The sequence below is a fragment of the Manis javanica genome, chromosome 4 (assembly GCF_040802235.1).
Source record: "Manis javanica isolate MJ-LG chromosome 4, MJ_LKY, whole genome shotgun sequence".
NCBI lineage: Eukaryota > Metazoa > Chordata > Mammalia > Pholidota > Manidae > Manis > Manis javanica.
In genome coordinates this window covers 144,471,800-144,490,040 of record NC_133159.1, presented here as the reverse complement: position 1 = coordinate 144,490,040, position 18,241 = coordinate 144,471,800, and the positions used below count along the sequence as shown (strand labels likewise).

Sequence of the window (18,241 nt, the reverse complement as noted above, 5' to 3'; positions counted from 1 at the left end):
AATAAATAAACCTGCTTCACCACTGTGATTCACAACAAATTCATGATACACTATTGCATGATATATTTCAAGCTCTTGCTCTGGCTCTCTTTTTCCTCTTGTGAGTGATGGGGGAGGTGGGAGGTAGTGGGGAGCTGCAAAGCTGACAGCCTGATGGTTATTGGAGATGGCTGCTGACTGCAAATCCAAGAACAGACACTGTTGGAGGAGTATGGAATTTTTTTTTACTGGGGGGCAGGAGTGAGAAGCTAATTTACTCTGGTCTCAGGCTGGGGTTACAGGGAGAAGAAAGGTTAAGAAGAGAAGAGAAGGGTAAATGGAATAGCAAAGTTTCAAGTGAAATTAATTTGCAAAGACAGAGCTATGAACATTTGCAGAAAGAGAGAGAGGTGAAGAAAATCCAGCATAAGAAGGTGTAACATATGACTGACTGGAAAAATGAAGAAGTTGAACCGCTCTGCCTAAGGGACTGTGCTCACTGTCCTAAGAGGGTACTTAGCTTGAGTTCAGGGACAATGTTTTATTAGAGGCAGAAAGCACAGAGACCCTAAATGCCACCAAACCTGTGAAGCAGAGGCATTTCTTCATTCCAATACTCATGAAGCGTCACAATCCTGGAAGTTGAATGGACGCTCTGGAGATAGAATAGAGATAGAACAGAGGTTTGCATGTATGAAGTGAGCCAGGGACTGCTCACTGAGAGAGGGTAATAAATTCTAGCATTTTAAGTTTGGTTTGTGTCCCTTAGAGCTTTAGAGTACCTCAGTCTACATCACCTTTACTGATTCCTAAAATAAATACCACCAAACTCTGGACCCAGTGAGTTTTAGCTAGTATCTAAATATCCAGCACCCAAGAAGACATATTTTCCAACTGGGTATCAGGATCCTGACTTTCAACAAGACAAGTGATAGGAGATAAAAATAGCAGACACCTAGCACCCCACAGAATTGTTTAAAATGGTATCAAGTTTTCGCTGTTTCTCTTGGAATTACTACCCATTTCATAGTTTTAGCAGACAAGTCTGTTATTTATGAATCCAGTTTCTTTTCTACCTTTGAGTAGCATTTTCATCTTTATTTACTACATTTGTTCTTGAGACAAGGCCAGACTCTGAAAGCAAAAGTACATGGGAAAGATTTTGATTCCATCTAATTTTACATATGTTAGAACCATTAACTTGGAACTTTTTTTGTGAATTTTCAACACTACTTTTTAAGAAGAAATCATCTATACCAAGAGACTTTAGCCAAATATAAGGAAGAATTTGAATAGAAGAAAGGGATTGGCTCAAAAAGTATTGAGTTCCCTTTCAGTTGAGTTTCTCAACCATAGTTAAATGAATATTTGACCATTGTGTCACAAGAGGAAATTCAAACAATGGTTGGAGAGTTGAAGTTCTGAGGACCCTTACTCTCCCAACAATTATAATTGTAAGGTCACTTGTCATCAACAACAATAAACTACTGCAACTACCATGGGGCATTTGTTTTTCTGTAACAGGCATAAGAAACAACATAAAAAAAAGTTTCAATCATTATGCTTTACAACTCCTATTCTTAATCTTGCTAATATGTGGTAATTAAACATACCACTAAAATGTAATCTCACTAGTATATAACATCCTAATATGTACTAACTGTTTTAGGTCTCCCCCAAGCCAATCTGTCTTCTCTTTGCCCAAGTCTAACATGGCTCGCTGGCTACAAATCAATATACATCTTCACAGCACATAATAGAATACTAGAAATTAAAAAGAATTTAAGATTGAGAGATCCTCTAGTCTTCATTTTAAGGTGAGATATGTATTTTACAAAGAGGAAATTGAGGCCCAAATAGATGAAAGCCCTAAATTGCTCACCTACTAAATGGCAGGGAGGGGAATGATCACAAGTTTTTTGTTTGCTTTTTTTTTTTTTTCAACTCTAAAGATTTTGTAACTTTAAAAAGTTTGAGCACATTTATAATAGGCTGCAAAACATGGTGATTTCTGAGTCTATATTCAGTGCCCCAAAGTTTTCACTTCATATAGAATTTCTGAACTAATACTTGCTGTAGGTTCTCCAGTCTTTAATCTCCAAGCTACGGTGTACCCATACAGGGCTCTCCTAGAGTCAGAGGCAACCTCTACAATGGAGCTCTGAATGACAATTCTACCCTGCAAGATCTCCAAACCATAGAGCTGGGCATCAGGCTGCTGGCAGATCACAACGACTCACTAATGGAGCCAGACACACCTGGTATACTTTTCTAACAAACCTGAGGAACATCAAATGAAAAACAAAACAATCCAAAAAAGGGTCAAGGTTTGCCCATATTCTATGTGTGTGCGTGTGTGTGGTGGTGGTGGGAGGGGAGGACTTGAAAACTAAGTAGATATGCCCGCTGCAATCCTTTTTGGGAACTCATTCATAATGCTAAAGCAAGGCTTACTCAGAAAGGAAGCGTAAATGCCCTCTTTAGAAAGGAGAATGATCCCATCTGGAGCTTCAGGAGTACAGGGACTGTCTGCTGTGAAAATAGGTAGTTAGGGACTTTTAAAAATGCAAATTGCCGGACTGATCCTTAGAGTGATTATAGGCCATTGTATCAACAAGTCCTCGGGGACTCCTGTAGACAGATGACTGACACATATACTACCCTATCAGGACCAAAGATGGTTCCTCTCCCGTTAATGGCTTTCCAAAATGCAGTGACCATCTTTAAATAACATCTATCGGGAAAGTCAATATATGAATGTACTGTTACAGTGAGGACTGACATCTAACATTTTCTTAAAGGAAATTTTTTTGCCTTCAACGGATCATAAGTACAGAGAATATTGTGTTTGTATTTCCTTTCCAGGGTCTCGATAATGAGTTGTCACAAGAAAGGATCCTATGAACATCTCGGGTAAGACCACAACACTACCTACTGATTTACCTGCACTAACTCACAAGACTCTGATAGATAGGTACTGTTATTTTACAACTCTGACCTGGAAAGGTTAAGTAAACTTCCCAAGGCCACACGACTTGCAGGTGGAAGAGCCAGGAAGTTAACTTGGGAAGTCTGGTTCTAGAGTCCATGCTCTTAACTATTCCACCTCTTTAAATTATATGAAAGTTACAATGCCGCCTCACAGTGAGAGCTAAATACTCTCTTTTCTTGAGCCTCCATGACTCTCTCACGTTGTGTGTCAGACTCACGGTGAGTATGGAAAATGCCCAAGGCAGGCCCCTGGTGCTACAGGCTCATGGCAGGAACTCTGATACTGTACCCAAAGAGTCAACAACAACTTCACATTTATATTGCATAGATACATAAAAATATGTATTTGGAAACTGAGATTCAGAGAGGTACTTCCACCAAGTCTCAAAAGCAAGATTAGCAGAATCAGCCCCCTACAGGCCTAACATGTTAGCCCTAGCCACACCCATTATTTAATTTCTTTTTTCCTGGCAGATTCAGTGGAAATAGGGGCCTGATCTCATTAAGGGGGATGAAATTATGAGATACATTTTTCATAAAGCACAAGTTTTAAGACGTATCACAAGGAAGCCACATTTCACCTTCTGCATAAATCTATAACCCATCTATCACAGCTACTGGCACATGCCTCACCTCCACAGACAGTTACTGTCCAGAGCACCAGCCCTAAGCTGAAAATTCTGTGTACAGAGCAAGCTCTTGCCAAGTCTGGGGCAATGGCCTGAGAACTAGCAGGCTCTAGTCTGCACTAGGGTTTCCTTACAATACTAGGTCCTTCCAGCCCATCTACCACCTGACATTATGTTAAACTTACTAAACAGAAATGGAGAGGAGGAGCAGTGTGGGAGGCGAAGAAAATCTGAAAGTTGCTGTAACTGTCCAGTGGCACCTTGATTTAGGAGTTTATGAGTCTATAAATTGTCTCAGCCCTTACAGGGCTATCTTACCGGTTTCCCAAGCACACAGATTACTGCCTTTCCCAGGCCATGATGACTCCCCCTTCAGGCACAGTGCTTGTCACATCCATCAGAGGTGTCCTGATAATTCTGTGAGGCACTTTGAGGATTGTGCCACCCACAGCCTACAGTTTATGGAGCTAGGTACCTACGATCTGCTACCTTGAGTGACATGAAATAGCAGGCCCTTAGAAAGCATATCTTCTTGATGTCCCCACTCTTATGATATTTGGAGCAAAAGGAAAATGACCAGACTACCTTCTCTTCTCAGGCCTTGTGGAGACTGAGCCCACTGTAAATGAACCTTGGGGATAGAGGTTCATGTTCTGATGCTGATCTAGTCTCTATCAATGGAACCTCTCTTATTACTGTTTCACCTCTTGCTGTTTTAGTCTTCCCATCTATAAAATGGCCTCAATACCACAAGACCTCTCCAGAAGGTAGCAAGGAGCCAGATATTCTTGATTTTAAGTTTCAAATAAAATTGTCCACACTACTTCTAAATCTCCAGCCCACTTCCTTTAGTTCAAGTGTCAAATCTGATTCTGCAATACTCAAGAAAACCCAGATGCTCTCTCTCTCTACTCAACTTGGTAACATTTTAAATATTTTAAAAATAATCACAAGAAAGACAAGGAAAGAGTACACAAATACTAAGATAACAAGGAGAAAGGGATAAAAATACAAATATGGGAAGCACTTTCTGGTTTTGGAACAAAAGACAGTGGCAATGGATGGTGGTACCCATGAATGAAGTGTATGTGTAGAGCAAAACCATTGCAAGTAAAAAATAGGAAACCTCTAAAGTATTTGTATTTTATATGCGGGTTAATACTGCTGGCTTTAAAAAGTAAGAGTCCTTGGAAGCAAAAGGTAGGAGGGTCTGAACTAATTAAAAACAGGTCGGCTAATGATGGGCTGCATCACGTGTGCGCTGAGATGGAGTGCAGTCATAAAAGCTGACGCATACATGCAATGTATTAAGTTGGGAATGTGTGTCTCTCCAGCTTCATATCTATTAAAAGAACAATTTACATGCTGCTGTATTACAGGAGTATGATATGTGGATTGTCAACCCTTCCTCTCCAAATCGAACCATGTTAAGTCAGATCAGTGATGGAGTTTGCAGGGTGAAGAAGGGAGGAGAGGAGAAAAGCAGAGAGAAAGAAAGTTTTAAAAAAATCTCTGCCTAAGCAAAAGTTTTCATTAAAATTTTAGACAAATGATCCCTGTGTCCTTCTCCCTTGCTGCCTGGGGCTCCATGCTATTTCTATGCAAATAACAACCTCGTGGTTTATATCTTATTATTTCCACCGGAGCTGCAGCGACATGACCTGAGACGTGTAAAGAGGTGGGGAGAAGGGGGAAGGGCGTTGGAGAGGAGACAGAGAGAGGGAGAGAGGGAGAGAGGGAGAGAGACATGGAGTGGGTATTCACTCAAGTGTGAAAAAATATTGTCAGGAGTGAGCGTCAAGAACAAAAAAAAATTGCTGGGATAACGTGTTTATTTCAGTCCCCCCACCCCCCTGCAAACCGGCACCTTTTAAAATTCATTGGGCATCGGGCGATCATGCACAATCCATCTGCTTTCACTTTATCATTTGCATTTCATGCCTCCTGGCTTTTGATGTGCTGATACTTTGATGCAGTCAGGAGACGCGCATTATCATTATTTCAATTTTCAAAGGGGTCAACAGGATCGGCACTTGCACACACACATTTCTTTTTTCCTACAACCTCTGCGCACCCCCTTCCTTCTTATTCCTAACCCCACTGTTTAACATAAAGAATGAAGACTCAAAAAGGTGGGGGTCAAATGTTTACAGTCTAAAAGCTTGCATACACTGCCTACATTTCCACTTTACACAGGTACACACACACTAAGAGCAAAATGGTCAAGGCTTAAGGAGGCTCTACAATGTCTCAGACACACACAAAGACCTTCTCACTCATGGATACTCAGGGAGGTACAAAGAGAAAGAGGAATCTAGAAGCTAGATACAGACACAAAGAGACAGAGAGACCTGCACTCACACAGGAAGAGATGTGCATTCACAGTGACCTGCACAGAGTATGCAAGACAGAGAGATTCCTGCAGAAAGAAGGCAGAGATGTAGAAAGACACTAGTCACACAAAGACAGAACAGGAGAATGAGTAAGAAGAAGCAACCTGAGCATGTAACTCCCATAGTTTCCTTTTTCATACCTGATAGGACATTCATGAATTTGCATGAAATTGGGTGTCTGTGAAAAACAACGTTTGTACACTTAAGAGGCACTGACAGGAAGACAGTGAAGCAGGCAATGCAGGATTAGGTAACCTCTATAACTGATCACTCCCTTCGGCTACAAATGATCATGCCCTTTGGGAAATGAGCATTGTTTGGTAAGTTAACAGCTGCAGTTTGACTTGCCTTTTCCCCCTGCAACTAGATGTCTCCTTTAACAAGCAGCCCTGTAGGCTAACAGAAAGGTGAATATAATGAATTTGGTCAGAACAATTCAATCAGATTTTAAGAAAAAAATCCATAATGCTTTGTTATAGCACAGGAGCAATTCAACTGGTAAGTTTCTAAAAAACAAACAAAAACAAACCAAAAACCCAGCAGCAGCAAGAAAACTTTTGCTTTTGTAATATTCTCTGTGCATAACAGTATCAGGGAGAGGACAAGCAACTCAACATATGAAGATACATTGTAGAAATTAGCTCTTTGTCCAGATATGGAAACATTTTGGAAATACAGGTGTCTTCTCTAAATTCTATCCTCACAGATAATGGAACCTACAATTCTCTTCAACATTCATCAATATCTTCTCCTCAGAAGGTATCCAAAAGATCAAACTAAAATAAATTCAATACTCTCAGCAGTTTGTCCCAGTGCAATAACCTCCTTCAGTACTGGCAGCTCATAATCTTTATTTCTAAGCTACCCTTCAGAAAGAGAGCAGGACATCCAAGTTTGCCATTGTTAGCACTGCTCTGCCTTTTCTTGGAGAGAATGGCCAGCCTGGAGAAGGACAGAGTCCATGGAATGCAGAGAGCAAATCGATCACGTCAAATGGTCCCCCTCATTTCTGACACCCCCAAAAGTGATTGGACCAATGGAAGCACCAACTTTTTCTAAATGGGAATGATAGAATTGGACACTTCATTTCTATCCTTCCACTTGAAAATTTAGGCCTGATAAAAAGTCTGTGCAAGCCTAGTAAAGCCAATATCCAATACAATTTAGCATATGTATACCACCAGCAGCTCAATCACCAAATCATGTAAGAGGAAAAGGGAACTAAAATTGTAATGAGGGCCAACCAACACTTTGTGCCAAGTACTAGGCACTTTTACTCATGTTTTCTCATTTCATCTCCACAATAACATTTGAAGATATAAATTATTACCTCCCTTTGACAGATGAAGAAAATTGAGGAGCTGGGAAGTTACATGAGTCATACATACAAAGTCAGCCAGCCAGGCCCAGACTGTTATTACACATTCCTGGTTCTTTAGAGAATAATTTTCCTTTGTCTGCAAAGAAGTCAGAACTGCACTGTCCTTTGAATATTCAGGTATTCTTAGTTTCACTCTTATAAGCAGTGATCTCACCATCCATTTCCCCCCTCCTTTGGAAAAGTCCCTATGAGCTTGGATGGAAAAGGTACAAACATTTCTTCTGAAGGAAAGAAGTAAGTCTCTTATGTCAAACTCCTCCCCTGCAATCCTCCATTCACCCCTTTTCCATTCAATATTTACCAAGTACTTCCTCTATATAGGGACAGGGGCCCACCTTAAGTGCCCCTTATTTTAGAGGTGCATTCATAATTTCTCAGAACATTAAAACTTGATATCTTCAGCACAGAGGCTGGTTTAGACACAGCTCCACATCTAGGAATAGATCTGATCTCATGTTCCTTACTCACAGATGGAAGAAAGGGAGGGAAGGCAGAACAGAAGCATTTTATTAATTCTCTCTTTCTTGAAACACTCTAGAAAGTAGACTCTGAAGCAGGAGTTTTATATGGTTCGTTCATTAACAGACTCACAGGGCTTGGAACAGTGCCCAGCACATAGTAGGTACTCAAAATATTTGTTGATTGGAATGAGTAGGCAAGCAAGGCAACAGGGAGGGAAGCTGGAGGGAGAGGGGAAGAGACAGACTGAGGATGGAATGGATTGAACGACTCTCCCCGAATCAGAGTGCTGATTTAAGAATTAATAATTTTTCAAACAGCTTCAGATACTTCTCCCAGACCCTAGAAACTTACTTTGTTGAGGGCCCCAGCTCCTGTCAGAATTAAGTGTGAATTTTCAACCTGGATGGTTCTTTGTCCTAGCCGAACAAGGTAAGCTCCAATCCCAATGGCCCGGCATGTAACCTTAAAAAAGAAAAAATTCTACATGTCATATACTTATGTCCTCACCCAAGCTTTAATAATTAAGGCACAGAGATATAAAACTTGCAAACAGAAAAATATGTGGTTTTTTATGAAGTTGGCTTGATTGATAACAATACAAAAAAAAAAAACAAATTTCCTGGTCAAAGAAAAGAAGGTATAGAATTCATTCAATGACTCAAGTATTAGACACATAAGTTCAAAGGCCCTTTACTTCCCTTATGCTTTTGCTCATTTCATAGATGCTTGACATCTACACCATAGGCATGAACAAGGGAAGTAATAAGAGGAGAAATTTAAGCCATTAAAATTAAATTTCTTTATTTCTAGAGAAATAAGTTAAACTTTTAACTTTTAGCTAAAACGAGGAGCTAGGTTTATCCAGGAAATTCAATTTTTTACATTATACCATCTTTCTATTATCATATACAATTAGAATCAAATTTTACATAATATATATATAATTTTTAAGAAATGCTCTCAGTTGGAACTGAATAGCAGTGTTTGGGGCAAAAACAAATCCAAGCCACAGTCAGCTCTTTAAAAATTTCATGTTCTGGCAAGATTTACCAGGCTGATGGTGATGATCTCATCATAGGCCAGTGAGGACTCTCCAGCAATCATCCCAGAACCTCGAAGGTTCTCTGCTCCAATTCCCTCTTCCTTCCCAATAATATCAGTTATCTTGTACCTGTTAGATACAGCCATGCCAAATTATAAAGGTTAAACACAGTAGCAACAATCTATTAAAAGAATAATCACCATTAAAGGCTGCTATAAGTATAGTGAAAGCTTATATTTAACACCAGGGCTCTATACTCCTCTTATACTCTTCATTCATATATCTTTCCTTCTTAGTGTGGTGCCTATTTTTTTCTGGAAGGCATATGATATAGCAGAAAGAGCAAAATCTATAATTCAGTACATAGGTTTAAATCTACACTACATATAGTAGTGTAAGTCTGGAGATAATAGTAACTAGTAGTGTAACTCTGGAGATAACAGTAACTTCTGTGAAATGGAGATGACAGTGTCTACCTCTAGGGGCTGACACAGAGTTAAAGGAACAAGGAGAGGAGTTGACACAGGTGGCACTCAGATTTTAGATGCCCTCTCAACTTTCTTGAACAAATTTCTTAAAAGCAGGGCCAATGTATATCTCTCTATAAAAAGCAATAGCCATTAAATCAACAATTTTAGATAAATGTTACAAGCAAATAAAAAATCCAGAAGCATAGTGAGAATGCTCAGCCTGATTTATCAAGTCAAAATTCCTCCCTTTCCAAGACAGGGATGAAGGGGAAAAGCAAAAGAGTGCACTCCCATTCCTGCTCCTTTGTAAATATCAGGTGTACAGGAGGGCTCCTGGCCATGGTCCTCTGGAGGGGCAGGTGGAATATGTGTAGAAGTGAAATGCTGGCCAAGTTGTCCAGAAAACATCCTGTGGATCCAGGGGGAGCCACTCATCTATCTTCTTGGCAAGGGATTAAATGTGATAGCTGATAATACGAAATGGGAGATGGGGAATGCAACTAATAAAAGAAAGGAAAAATACAAAGTTGGAAGTAGAGATGGGCATATATTTTTTATTGTTCTATGTGTACCCGGAAGACTTGGCACTGGGCACAGTTTTATAAATTGAAATAATAAATAAGCATCCCATAGTGGCTTTTAAACTACGTTTTGCCTCATATATCTCTGCTCCCTTCCTTACTTGCAGTCCTCCATCAGTTCTTATTCTTTGCCTTTACTGTTGGTCTGAGCTTTGCATCTCTGCTACCCAGATTCCCTTGCCTTTTTATTTTTAGCCTCTCCCAACAATTTCCCAGTTCTTCCTTTTTGCTCCATATCTAGACTCTGGTTTCTAGTTATGTTACAGGTAAAACTATCTCCCTTAAGGGGTTATTATGCTACATTAATTGGGGCAGGTATGTGTGTTAATGTTCTTTTTATAAGGCCCACATGCCATATAGTCACAAATCTCAAGGCCCTAGTCAGCTCACCCTGTAAAGCAGATCTTTTCCCTCCTAAGGATTACATATTGCTTCACAGGTGTTTATGATTTGTTAAGTGGAGGTCTTCTGCCATTGTACTACATGAAAAGAATAAAAGTTCCCCATTTTCTGCTCTATGATCTGAGTCTTCTATCATTAAGACTATCTATAAAGTAGCACCACAATTTAATGTTATGTATAATAAAAACATTTGTATAGGTAATACAATTAACAAAACACCTTCATATGTATCATTTTTTATCCTCACATTTTGATCCAGGGATAGGTAATTATCACATCTCCATTATTATACATAATAGGAGCCAGGATTTTTGACTGCTTAGTATGTGCTCAGTGCTGTACTAATGGCTTTACATATTACAAGTGTACTTGATCTTCATCTTACAGATGAGGAAACTAAAGTTCAGAAAAGAAAAATGATTTGCTTTTATAAAAGCAATATACAAAACCAATAGCTTTCTAAGGTAGCAGTAATAAAGAGTTAAAAAAATATAATGGGAGGTGGTGGGGGGAATCCCATTCGGAACAGCAAGACAAAATGCAAAATATTTAGGAATAACTGTCTAAGAAACGGCAAAGTCCCCACTATATCCACACTGTGCAACAAGGTATCCTGGGGTCCCATGATGAAATGTAGGGGCACTGCAGGATATTTTGAATTTTTAAAGAAACACTATAATATGTGTCTTGCCAATGGGTTTCAGCCCTGGGCAAGTTCACTATGGATTCAGTGAGACTGAGGAATGACAATGGAACGTTCTTGGGGTAAAAGGGTTTATTACGGGACTTGTTCTCTTGGTGATAGGTCAAGCAATAAAATTATGTTTGTATCCAACAGTCTGCAGGTCTATAATCCTCCTTCCTCTCTGCCTCCGCCAAGAGCACTGGGCAGAGCTCTTTATATAGTGACTCAGTCAGTAATAGCTTATTACCTACAGTGTGGAAGCAGCAGCTTAGCAGCAGGCCAGTTACATCATCAAGTAGTTTAGGTTCAGGTGAGGGAGGATTCTGGCCATCGGAACTTCAATTTCCCCCACAATATGTGATACTGTTTGGATTCCATGTGAACTACTTACTAGCTTTAGATAGTTCATGGTTTAACACCAGATAGTGTTACATTCCTTTTGACAATGTCCTACCTTTGCAAAGCTGGGTTTTCAGTTTCTGTGTAAAAAAATGAAGTTCTGCACAAAAACCAATGCAGAACAAGAAATGAGTTAATTTCAAGGTTTGATATGTCATCCAAATGCAAATATCCCATTTGTTAAAAATGAAAAAAATTTCAATTTATGTGCATTATATTTTCAAATGATTGTTAAAGTTGTTAGGGTATAAATACTTAAGAAACTGTTTGGGTCTGACTACTTAATAAACAGAAATATTAGGTATTTCTTTTAGTCTCAAGGTGCTGTGAAAAACTACTGAGGCTGTAAGGGGACTGTGAACCCAGAAAATAACCTATATGAAGAAAACTACAAAACAAAACAAAAAAATACACTTCAGTAAATGGAAAAACACGCCATGTTCCTTGTAGGGAAGGGTTAATATTATGAAGATGTCAGATCTTCCTAAATTAACTTATATACTTACTATAATGTGCATCAAAATCATTACAGAAAGTTTTTGAGAATTTAAAAAAAAAGAGCCTATATATAAGAAGACAAAAATAGCTAATAAGACTTAGGGAAAAAATTAAGGATGTGAGGATATATGCCTCCCCACCCAAGAATGGTTAAAATAATGTGGCATTAGCCAGTAATAGAACAAATAACAACATACAAAGCCTAGTAATTGAGTTAAGATTAATATAAAGTTAAGGAAAGTATGAATTAGTCAATAAATGGTATTGGAGCATTTGATTAACGTTCTGGAAAATATTTGCAGATAGATTATAAAAAGGTTCAACTTCACTAGTGATAAAAATACACTAAAATAACAATTGTTGTTTTTATCCTATTTTATTAATGATAATAATCTATGTTGGCAAGATGAAGCAAAATTAAAGGGAAACAAACATTATCATATATTGCTGGTGGGAGTGCAGATCTTGGGAGGGCAATCTGAAATTATCAAAAAAGTCTTAAACATGGACATACTTTTTGACCAGTAATTCTACTTTTGTAAAGTAACCTAAGGGGATTAATCAGAGATGATTCTGAAAGTTTCTGTTTAAGAATGTTAGCCAGGGCACAAGAACAGACTCATAGACCAATGGAACAGACTAGAGAGCCCTGATATAAACCCAAGCATATATGGTCAATTAATATATGATAAAGGAGCCATGGACATACAATGGGAAAATGACAGCTTCTTCAACAGCTGGTGTTGGCAAAACTGGACAGCTATGTAAAAGAGAATGAAACTGGATTATTGTTTAACTCCATACACAAAAGTAAACTCAAAATGGATCAAAGACCTGAATGTAAGTCATGAAACCATAAAACTCTTAGAAGAAAACATAAGCAAAAATCTCCTGAATGTAAATAAGCATGAGCAACTTCTTCCTGAACACATCTCCTAGAGCAAGGGAAACAAAAGCAAAAATGAACTCATGGGACTACATCAAACTAAAAAGTCTCTGTATGGCAAAGGACACCATCAAACACAACAAAAAGACATCCTACAGTATGGGAGAATATATTTGTAAATGACATATCCAACAAGGGGTTAACATCCAAAATATATAAAGAACTCACATGCCTCAACACCCAAAAGGCAAATAATCCGATTAAAAAATGGGCAGAGGATATGAAGAGACAATTCTCCAAAGAAGAAATTCAGATGGCCAACAGACACATGAAAAGATGCTCCACATCACTAATCATCAGGGAAATGCAAATTAAAACCACAATGAGATATCACCTCACACTAGTAAGGATGGCCAGCATCAAACAGACTAAGAAGAACAAATGCTGGTGAGGATGTGGAGAAAGGGGAACCCTCCTACACTGTTGGTGGGAATGTAAGCTAGTTTAACTGTTCTGGAAAGCAATATGGAGGTTCCACAAAAAACTCAAAATAGACATACCATTTGACCCGGGAATCCCACTCCTTGGAGTTTACCCAAAGAATACAACTTCTCAGATTCAAAAAGACATATGCACCTCTATGTTTATTGCAGCACTATTTATAATAGCCAAGATATGGAAACAACCTAAGTGTCCATCAGTAGATGAATGGATAAAGAAGATGTGGTACATACACACAATGGAATACTATTCAGCTATAAGAAACAAATCCTACCATTTGCAACAAGGATGGAGCTGGAGGATATTAGTGAAATAAGCCAGGCAAAGACAAGTGCCAAATGATTTCCTTCATTTGTGGAGTATAACAACGAAGCAAAACTGAAGGAACAAAACAGCAGCAGATTCACAGACTCCAAGAAGGGACTAGTGGTTACCGAAGGGGAGGGGTGTGGAAGGGTGGGTGAGGAGGGAGGGAGAAGGGAATTGACGGGTATTATGTTTAGTATACATGGTGTGGGGGGGGTGTCATGGGGAAAACAGTGTAGCACAGAGAAGGCAAACAGTGACTCTGTGGCATCTTACTACACTGATGGACAGTGACTGCATTGGGGTATGGGTGGGGACTTGATAATATGGGTAAATGTAGTAACCACATTGTTTTTTCATGTGAAACCTTCATAAGAGTGTATATCAATAATACCTTAATAAAAAAATTAATATAAAAGAATGTTAGCTAGGGAATATAGCAGTAAAAAGTTGGAATACTCTGAATGTTTAAATAAGACATATTCATTATGATGAAATACCATGAGGCCATTAAACATCATATTCTCAAATAATATTTTAATGACAATCAAGAAAATATCCCCCAAAATAGTTTTTATTGAAAAGAACAAATTATAAAAGGGTTTTTCTATTATGATGGCGATTATGTAGGAAAAAAGTAAGATAGCAAGAATATACATTGAAAATTGTGATCTCTTGGTAGGATTGTAGCTAATTTATATATTTTTTTGTAACTGTTTACATATTTCAACTTTTCTAAAAAGAATATTATAAATATAATTTTAAAACCCTAAGGTCTTAATAAGTGGTAATCCTAAAATAATAAGTAGTAGAGCTAAGACACCAACCTAAAACCTCTAGATTGTATAGCAATCTTCTTTGCTCTTCAAGGTCATGATCAGCAGGACAGTGAGGCAAAAATTATCATATTCTCCTTTCTTTAGTCCATGGCCAAATTACTCTGGTAAGTATATACCTACCTGGATTCTCCTTCATCTTCCACATGTTCACAATAGACAGAGTTGAGAGCACTGACTCTCTTATAATCCTGAGGGGTCAGATATAAATATTTGTATCCCTGTGAAGCAAAAATGTTTTTAACTCATTATTTGCCATCATCATATAATCAGAAGACACAGCAAAGCATGCATAATGCATCTTGTTCCAAAGCTAGCTTTAAATTGCCACATTACTTGTTAGAGTTACTGTCTAATAGAATACTATAATAGACAGTTCTCCTTTGAAAGATGGAAGTGCCTATTTCTCCAGTCACCCCGCTGTCCTTGAAACAAGGTATCTTATAGCTGCAACTCTAAGTATATTCCATTCCCTTCATTTTTTATCAGGGTTACAGTGTAATTTTCTGATCATTAGTGATATCTCTATTAAAGATATCAACACAGAACTAAATAATTTGTGAATTACTATTCTTCACTTTTTCAAATCCGTAGTATCATCAAAACAGAAATGGGTAAGGGATAAATGAGAGGATAACAAAACTACAAGTCTACTCAATCTAAAATCAGAAATCTGTGCAGTACTAATAATTAGTGAACACTGAACACGTGCCTTTTGCTTTTTAAAATAAAATGCTAATTCCTATTTAGATTAAAAAATTATGCTAATATTTCATAATTGATTTATATATGTATACACACTCAAAAAGTAGTATTATATGTTTAACTTAAGTGAATTAGTCAGCCAAAAAAATTTAAATAGAGGAAAACATTTTAAATACTATGAAAAATTATACCTACCACTTAACTCATTTAATTTGTCCCACAGTGAGCATAACATGGAAGAGACGTGAATCTGCTATTGATTTTACATGATTTATGATGAGAACCTTGTAAGTACTGTTTGGGTGCTGGAAAAACAGGAATGAACAAAACAGACAAAATTTCCTGGCCTTAAGGAACTTATGTTTTAGTGAGGAAAACAGAAAATACACAAAGTAAGTAAGCGAAACATACAATGTCAATGGGAATAATGCTTAAAGAAAAAATAAAATAGAGAAGGGAGACAGGAGCATTGAACTCTTAGAAATAAAAGCCAAGGGAAGGCTTCATTGAAGGTGTCATCTGAGCAAAGACCTGAAATGCTGAGGAAATCAGACAGGAGTATATCAGCAGGAAGAGCTTTGTGGGCAGAAGTAACAACAAGTGCAGAAGTGCTGGGGCATGAGGGTGCCTCGCAGGTTCAAGAAAGAGTTTGGAGGCCAGTGGCACCACAGTATGGGTGAGACTAGCTTCAGCAAGAAATGAGAGCCTACAAGAAATAGACGGCCTTGAGTTAAAATTCACATAACATAAAATTGGCCATTTTGAAATGTACAATTCTGTAGTTTTTAGTATATTTAGATTTGTGCAATCATCACCACTATCTGATTCCAGGACATTTCCATCACCCCCCAAAAAAACCCTGTATGTGCCTGTTAGCTGTCACCAACAATTTCACAGTTCTAATATGAATTTTATTGAAGAATAACTTAAATGCAATATATTTATTCAATTTTAAGTGTTATAGTTTGATGGGTTCTGACAAATGTATATATTTGTGTAATCACCACCACAATCAAAATACAGAATATTTCCATCATCTCCTGAAATACTCTTGCATTTAAAGATGTGGAAGGCAGCAAAGGAAACTGAGAAAGCAGTTAGAAAGATAAAAAGGATATTCTGGGGTCCTAGAAGCCAAGGGAAGAAAGTATTTCAAGGATGGAGTGACCAAATACTTCCAAAACATTAAATAACTAAAATGACAACTGACATTCACGACAGAATTTAACAATATGGAAACAGTGGAGACCCTGACAAGAGCAACTACAGTGGAATGGTGAGGGTGCAAGTTAATTCAAGTGGGTTCCAGAGGCAACTGGGAGACGAGTATATGGAGATAGCAAGAACAGAAATTTTAAGAAGTTTGCTGTAAAGAGATGGAAAAAATGGGGTAGGGTTAGGGAGGGAAAGAGTGATGATGTAAGGAGAGAGAAGTGTGGATGTATATCCTTACGTTGGCAAGGGTAAAGATCAAGCATATGAGAGGAGGCATTGGCCTTAGGAGCAGGGACTGTTCACCCAGAGTACAGGAGAGAAGGCCGAAAATAGGGCACAGCTGCAGATAGGTGGGGGCTTGTGAAGGCACTTCCCTAACAGCTGCTGCTCTCAGTGGATTGGGAGGCAAGGTCACCAACTGTGAGTGTGGATGGGGGGAAAGGAGGCTGGGGGTTTCAGGAGGGAGGAGAAGATGCGAAACTGTCATTTGGGAGGTTGGGTAAGCTTGATTTAAAGTAAAATGAGTCAACAGCACTGGGTATTTTTCTCCATCAGTGTTCAGCTATGCCAGTTCAGGTATGGGGGTAAATGGAGACAGCTACATTTAAATAAGGTTTTTGCAAAGGGACAGAATAAGCAGAATGGAGAGAGGAGCAAATACACTGAGGGTGTAGGAAAGGTAGTGGTTTTAATGACTAATCTATGATTGACTTTAAGCTGGATAGGAATGAAATGAGGATATAAGGAGGAGGTAAAGAACTGAAGGAAGGTGGTAGAAACAACAGCTGTAGGTCCTGGCAAGTTCAAAGGATTGCTGGATGAGGAGAACCAGAGTGAGCTGAAAAGATAGGATGAAGGGGTGGCAAGAAAGGGATGCTTGAAACTGAGATCATGGGGAAGGAGAGGGTAAGCTGAGGTGGAAAACAGGACCACTGGAAGACAGGAAGTCAAGGATCAAAGAGATCAGATTTATGGGATGGCTCATCTGCATGGCTACAGTAGTCAGCAGCGACCAAGAATTATAAAAGAACCAGTTGTACTGGGGAGAGTGACAATGTGCCAGCAACCAGAAGTTGCAAAGAAAGAGAGGGAGTGACCAAAGGGTCAGGGAACACTAATAAGGAGAAGTGGCATAAGGCACAGTCTGATGACCTGAGATTCAAAGATGGGCTTTTTCAGAGACAAGGGTCTAGAAGCAGCAATAAGACACACAGAAGACACTATTCTATTCAAAGCTCAAGGAGAAACCAGATGAATTTGTCTCCCATGTGGTTGTGGTTCATGATAAGTGCTGATCTTTCAACTTTAAACTCTACCTCTCCCCCACCTTACTATGCATGTGGGTGTACACACACACACACACACACACACACACACACACACACACACGCACGCACGCGCACACGTACATGCATAACCATCCATTGTCCTGAAGTATTATCTTTTCTTAGTCTGTACCTTGTAAGGATCCTCAGGATCTACCCAGGCCACGTGAAACATATGACGAATTTCCTCTGCCAGTCCAATTCTTGCTCCACTGTTGGCTGCTACAAAGATGCGAGGGATACCCTCTGCCCTGGCAACCTCAGAAGCTCTGAGAAACAGCAAATCCTCCTGGGGCCCAAAGGACCCAATTCGGTATGTAATATCATTGCCAATAACAATGATATCTCGACCTTCTGGATATTCAGGACTTTTAAGGGTCATTTTCCAAGCTACCATGCCAATCTGCAAAGGCATAAAAAAAATAAATAAATACAAGCTTCTTACATGCAAGTTTTTTTCAGGTTCCTTGAAGGTATCAGACTATATATACCTGGACACAGCCTTCATGTAAAGGTATGCACTGCTGAGGAGCCAAGCTCCCTATGGGAAACGAA

The 18,241-nt window shown here is 38.8% G+C and overlaps 1 protein-coding gene across 14 annotated transcripts in view; it reads right to left on the bottom strand.

Moving 5' to 3' along the window:
* ACACA (acetyl-CoA carboxylase alpha) overlaps window positions 1-18,241 on the bottom strand; it is a 313,862-nt gene that overhangs the window by 48,349 nt on the left and 247,272 nt on the right. For 11 of the 14 annotated variants that reach the window (XM_073235270.1, XM_073235269.1, XM_073235271.1 and 8 more), the window contains 5 exons: window positions 17,820-18,089; window positions 14,565-14,662; window positions 11,470-11,514; window positions 8,886-9,006; window positions 8,187-8,297 (listed from right to left, as the gene is read on the bottom strand). In XM_073235270.1, the coding sequence (XP_073091371.1) occupies window positions 8,187-8,297; window positions 8,886-9,006; window positions 11,470-11,514; window positions 14,565-14,662; window positions 17,820-18,089 (645 nt within the window). The remainder of the gene's footprint in view (window positions 1-8,186; window positions 8,298-8,885; window positions 9,007-11,469; window positions 11,515-14,564; window positions 14,663-17,819; window positions 18,090-18,241) is intronic. The other 3 variants (XM_073235274.1, XM_037027107.2, XM_073235281.1) reach the window with 1 other exon arrangement.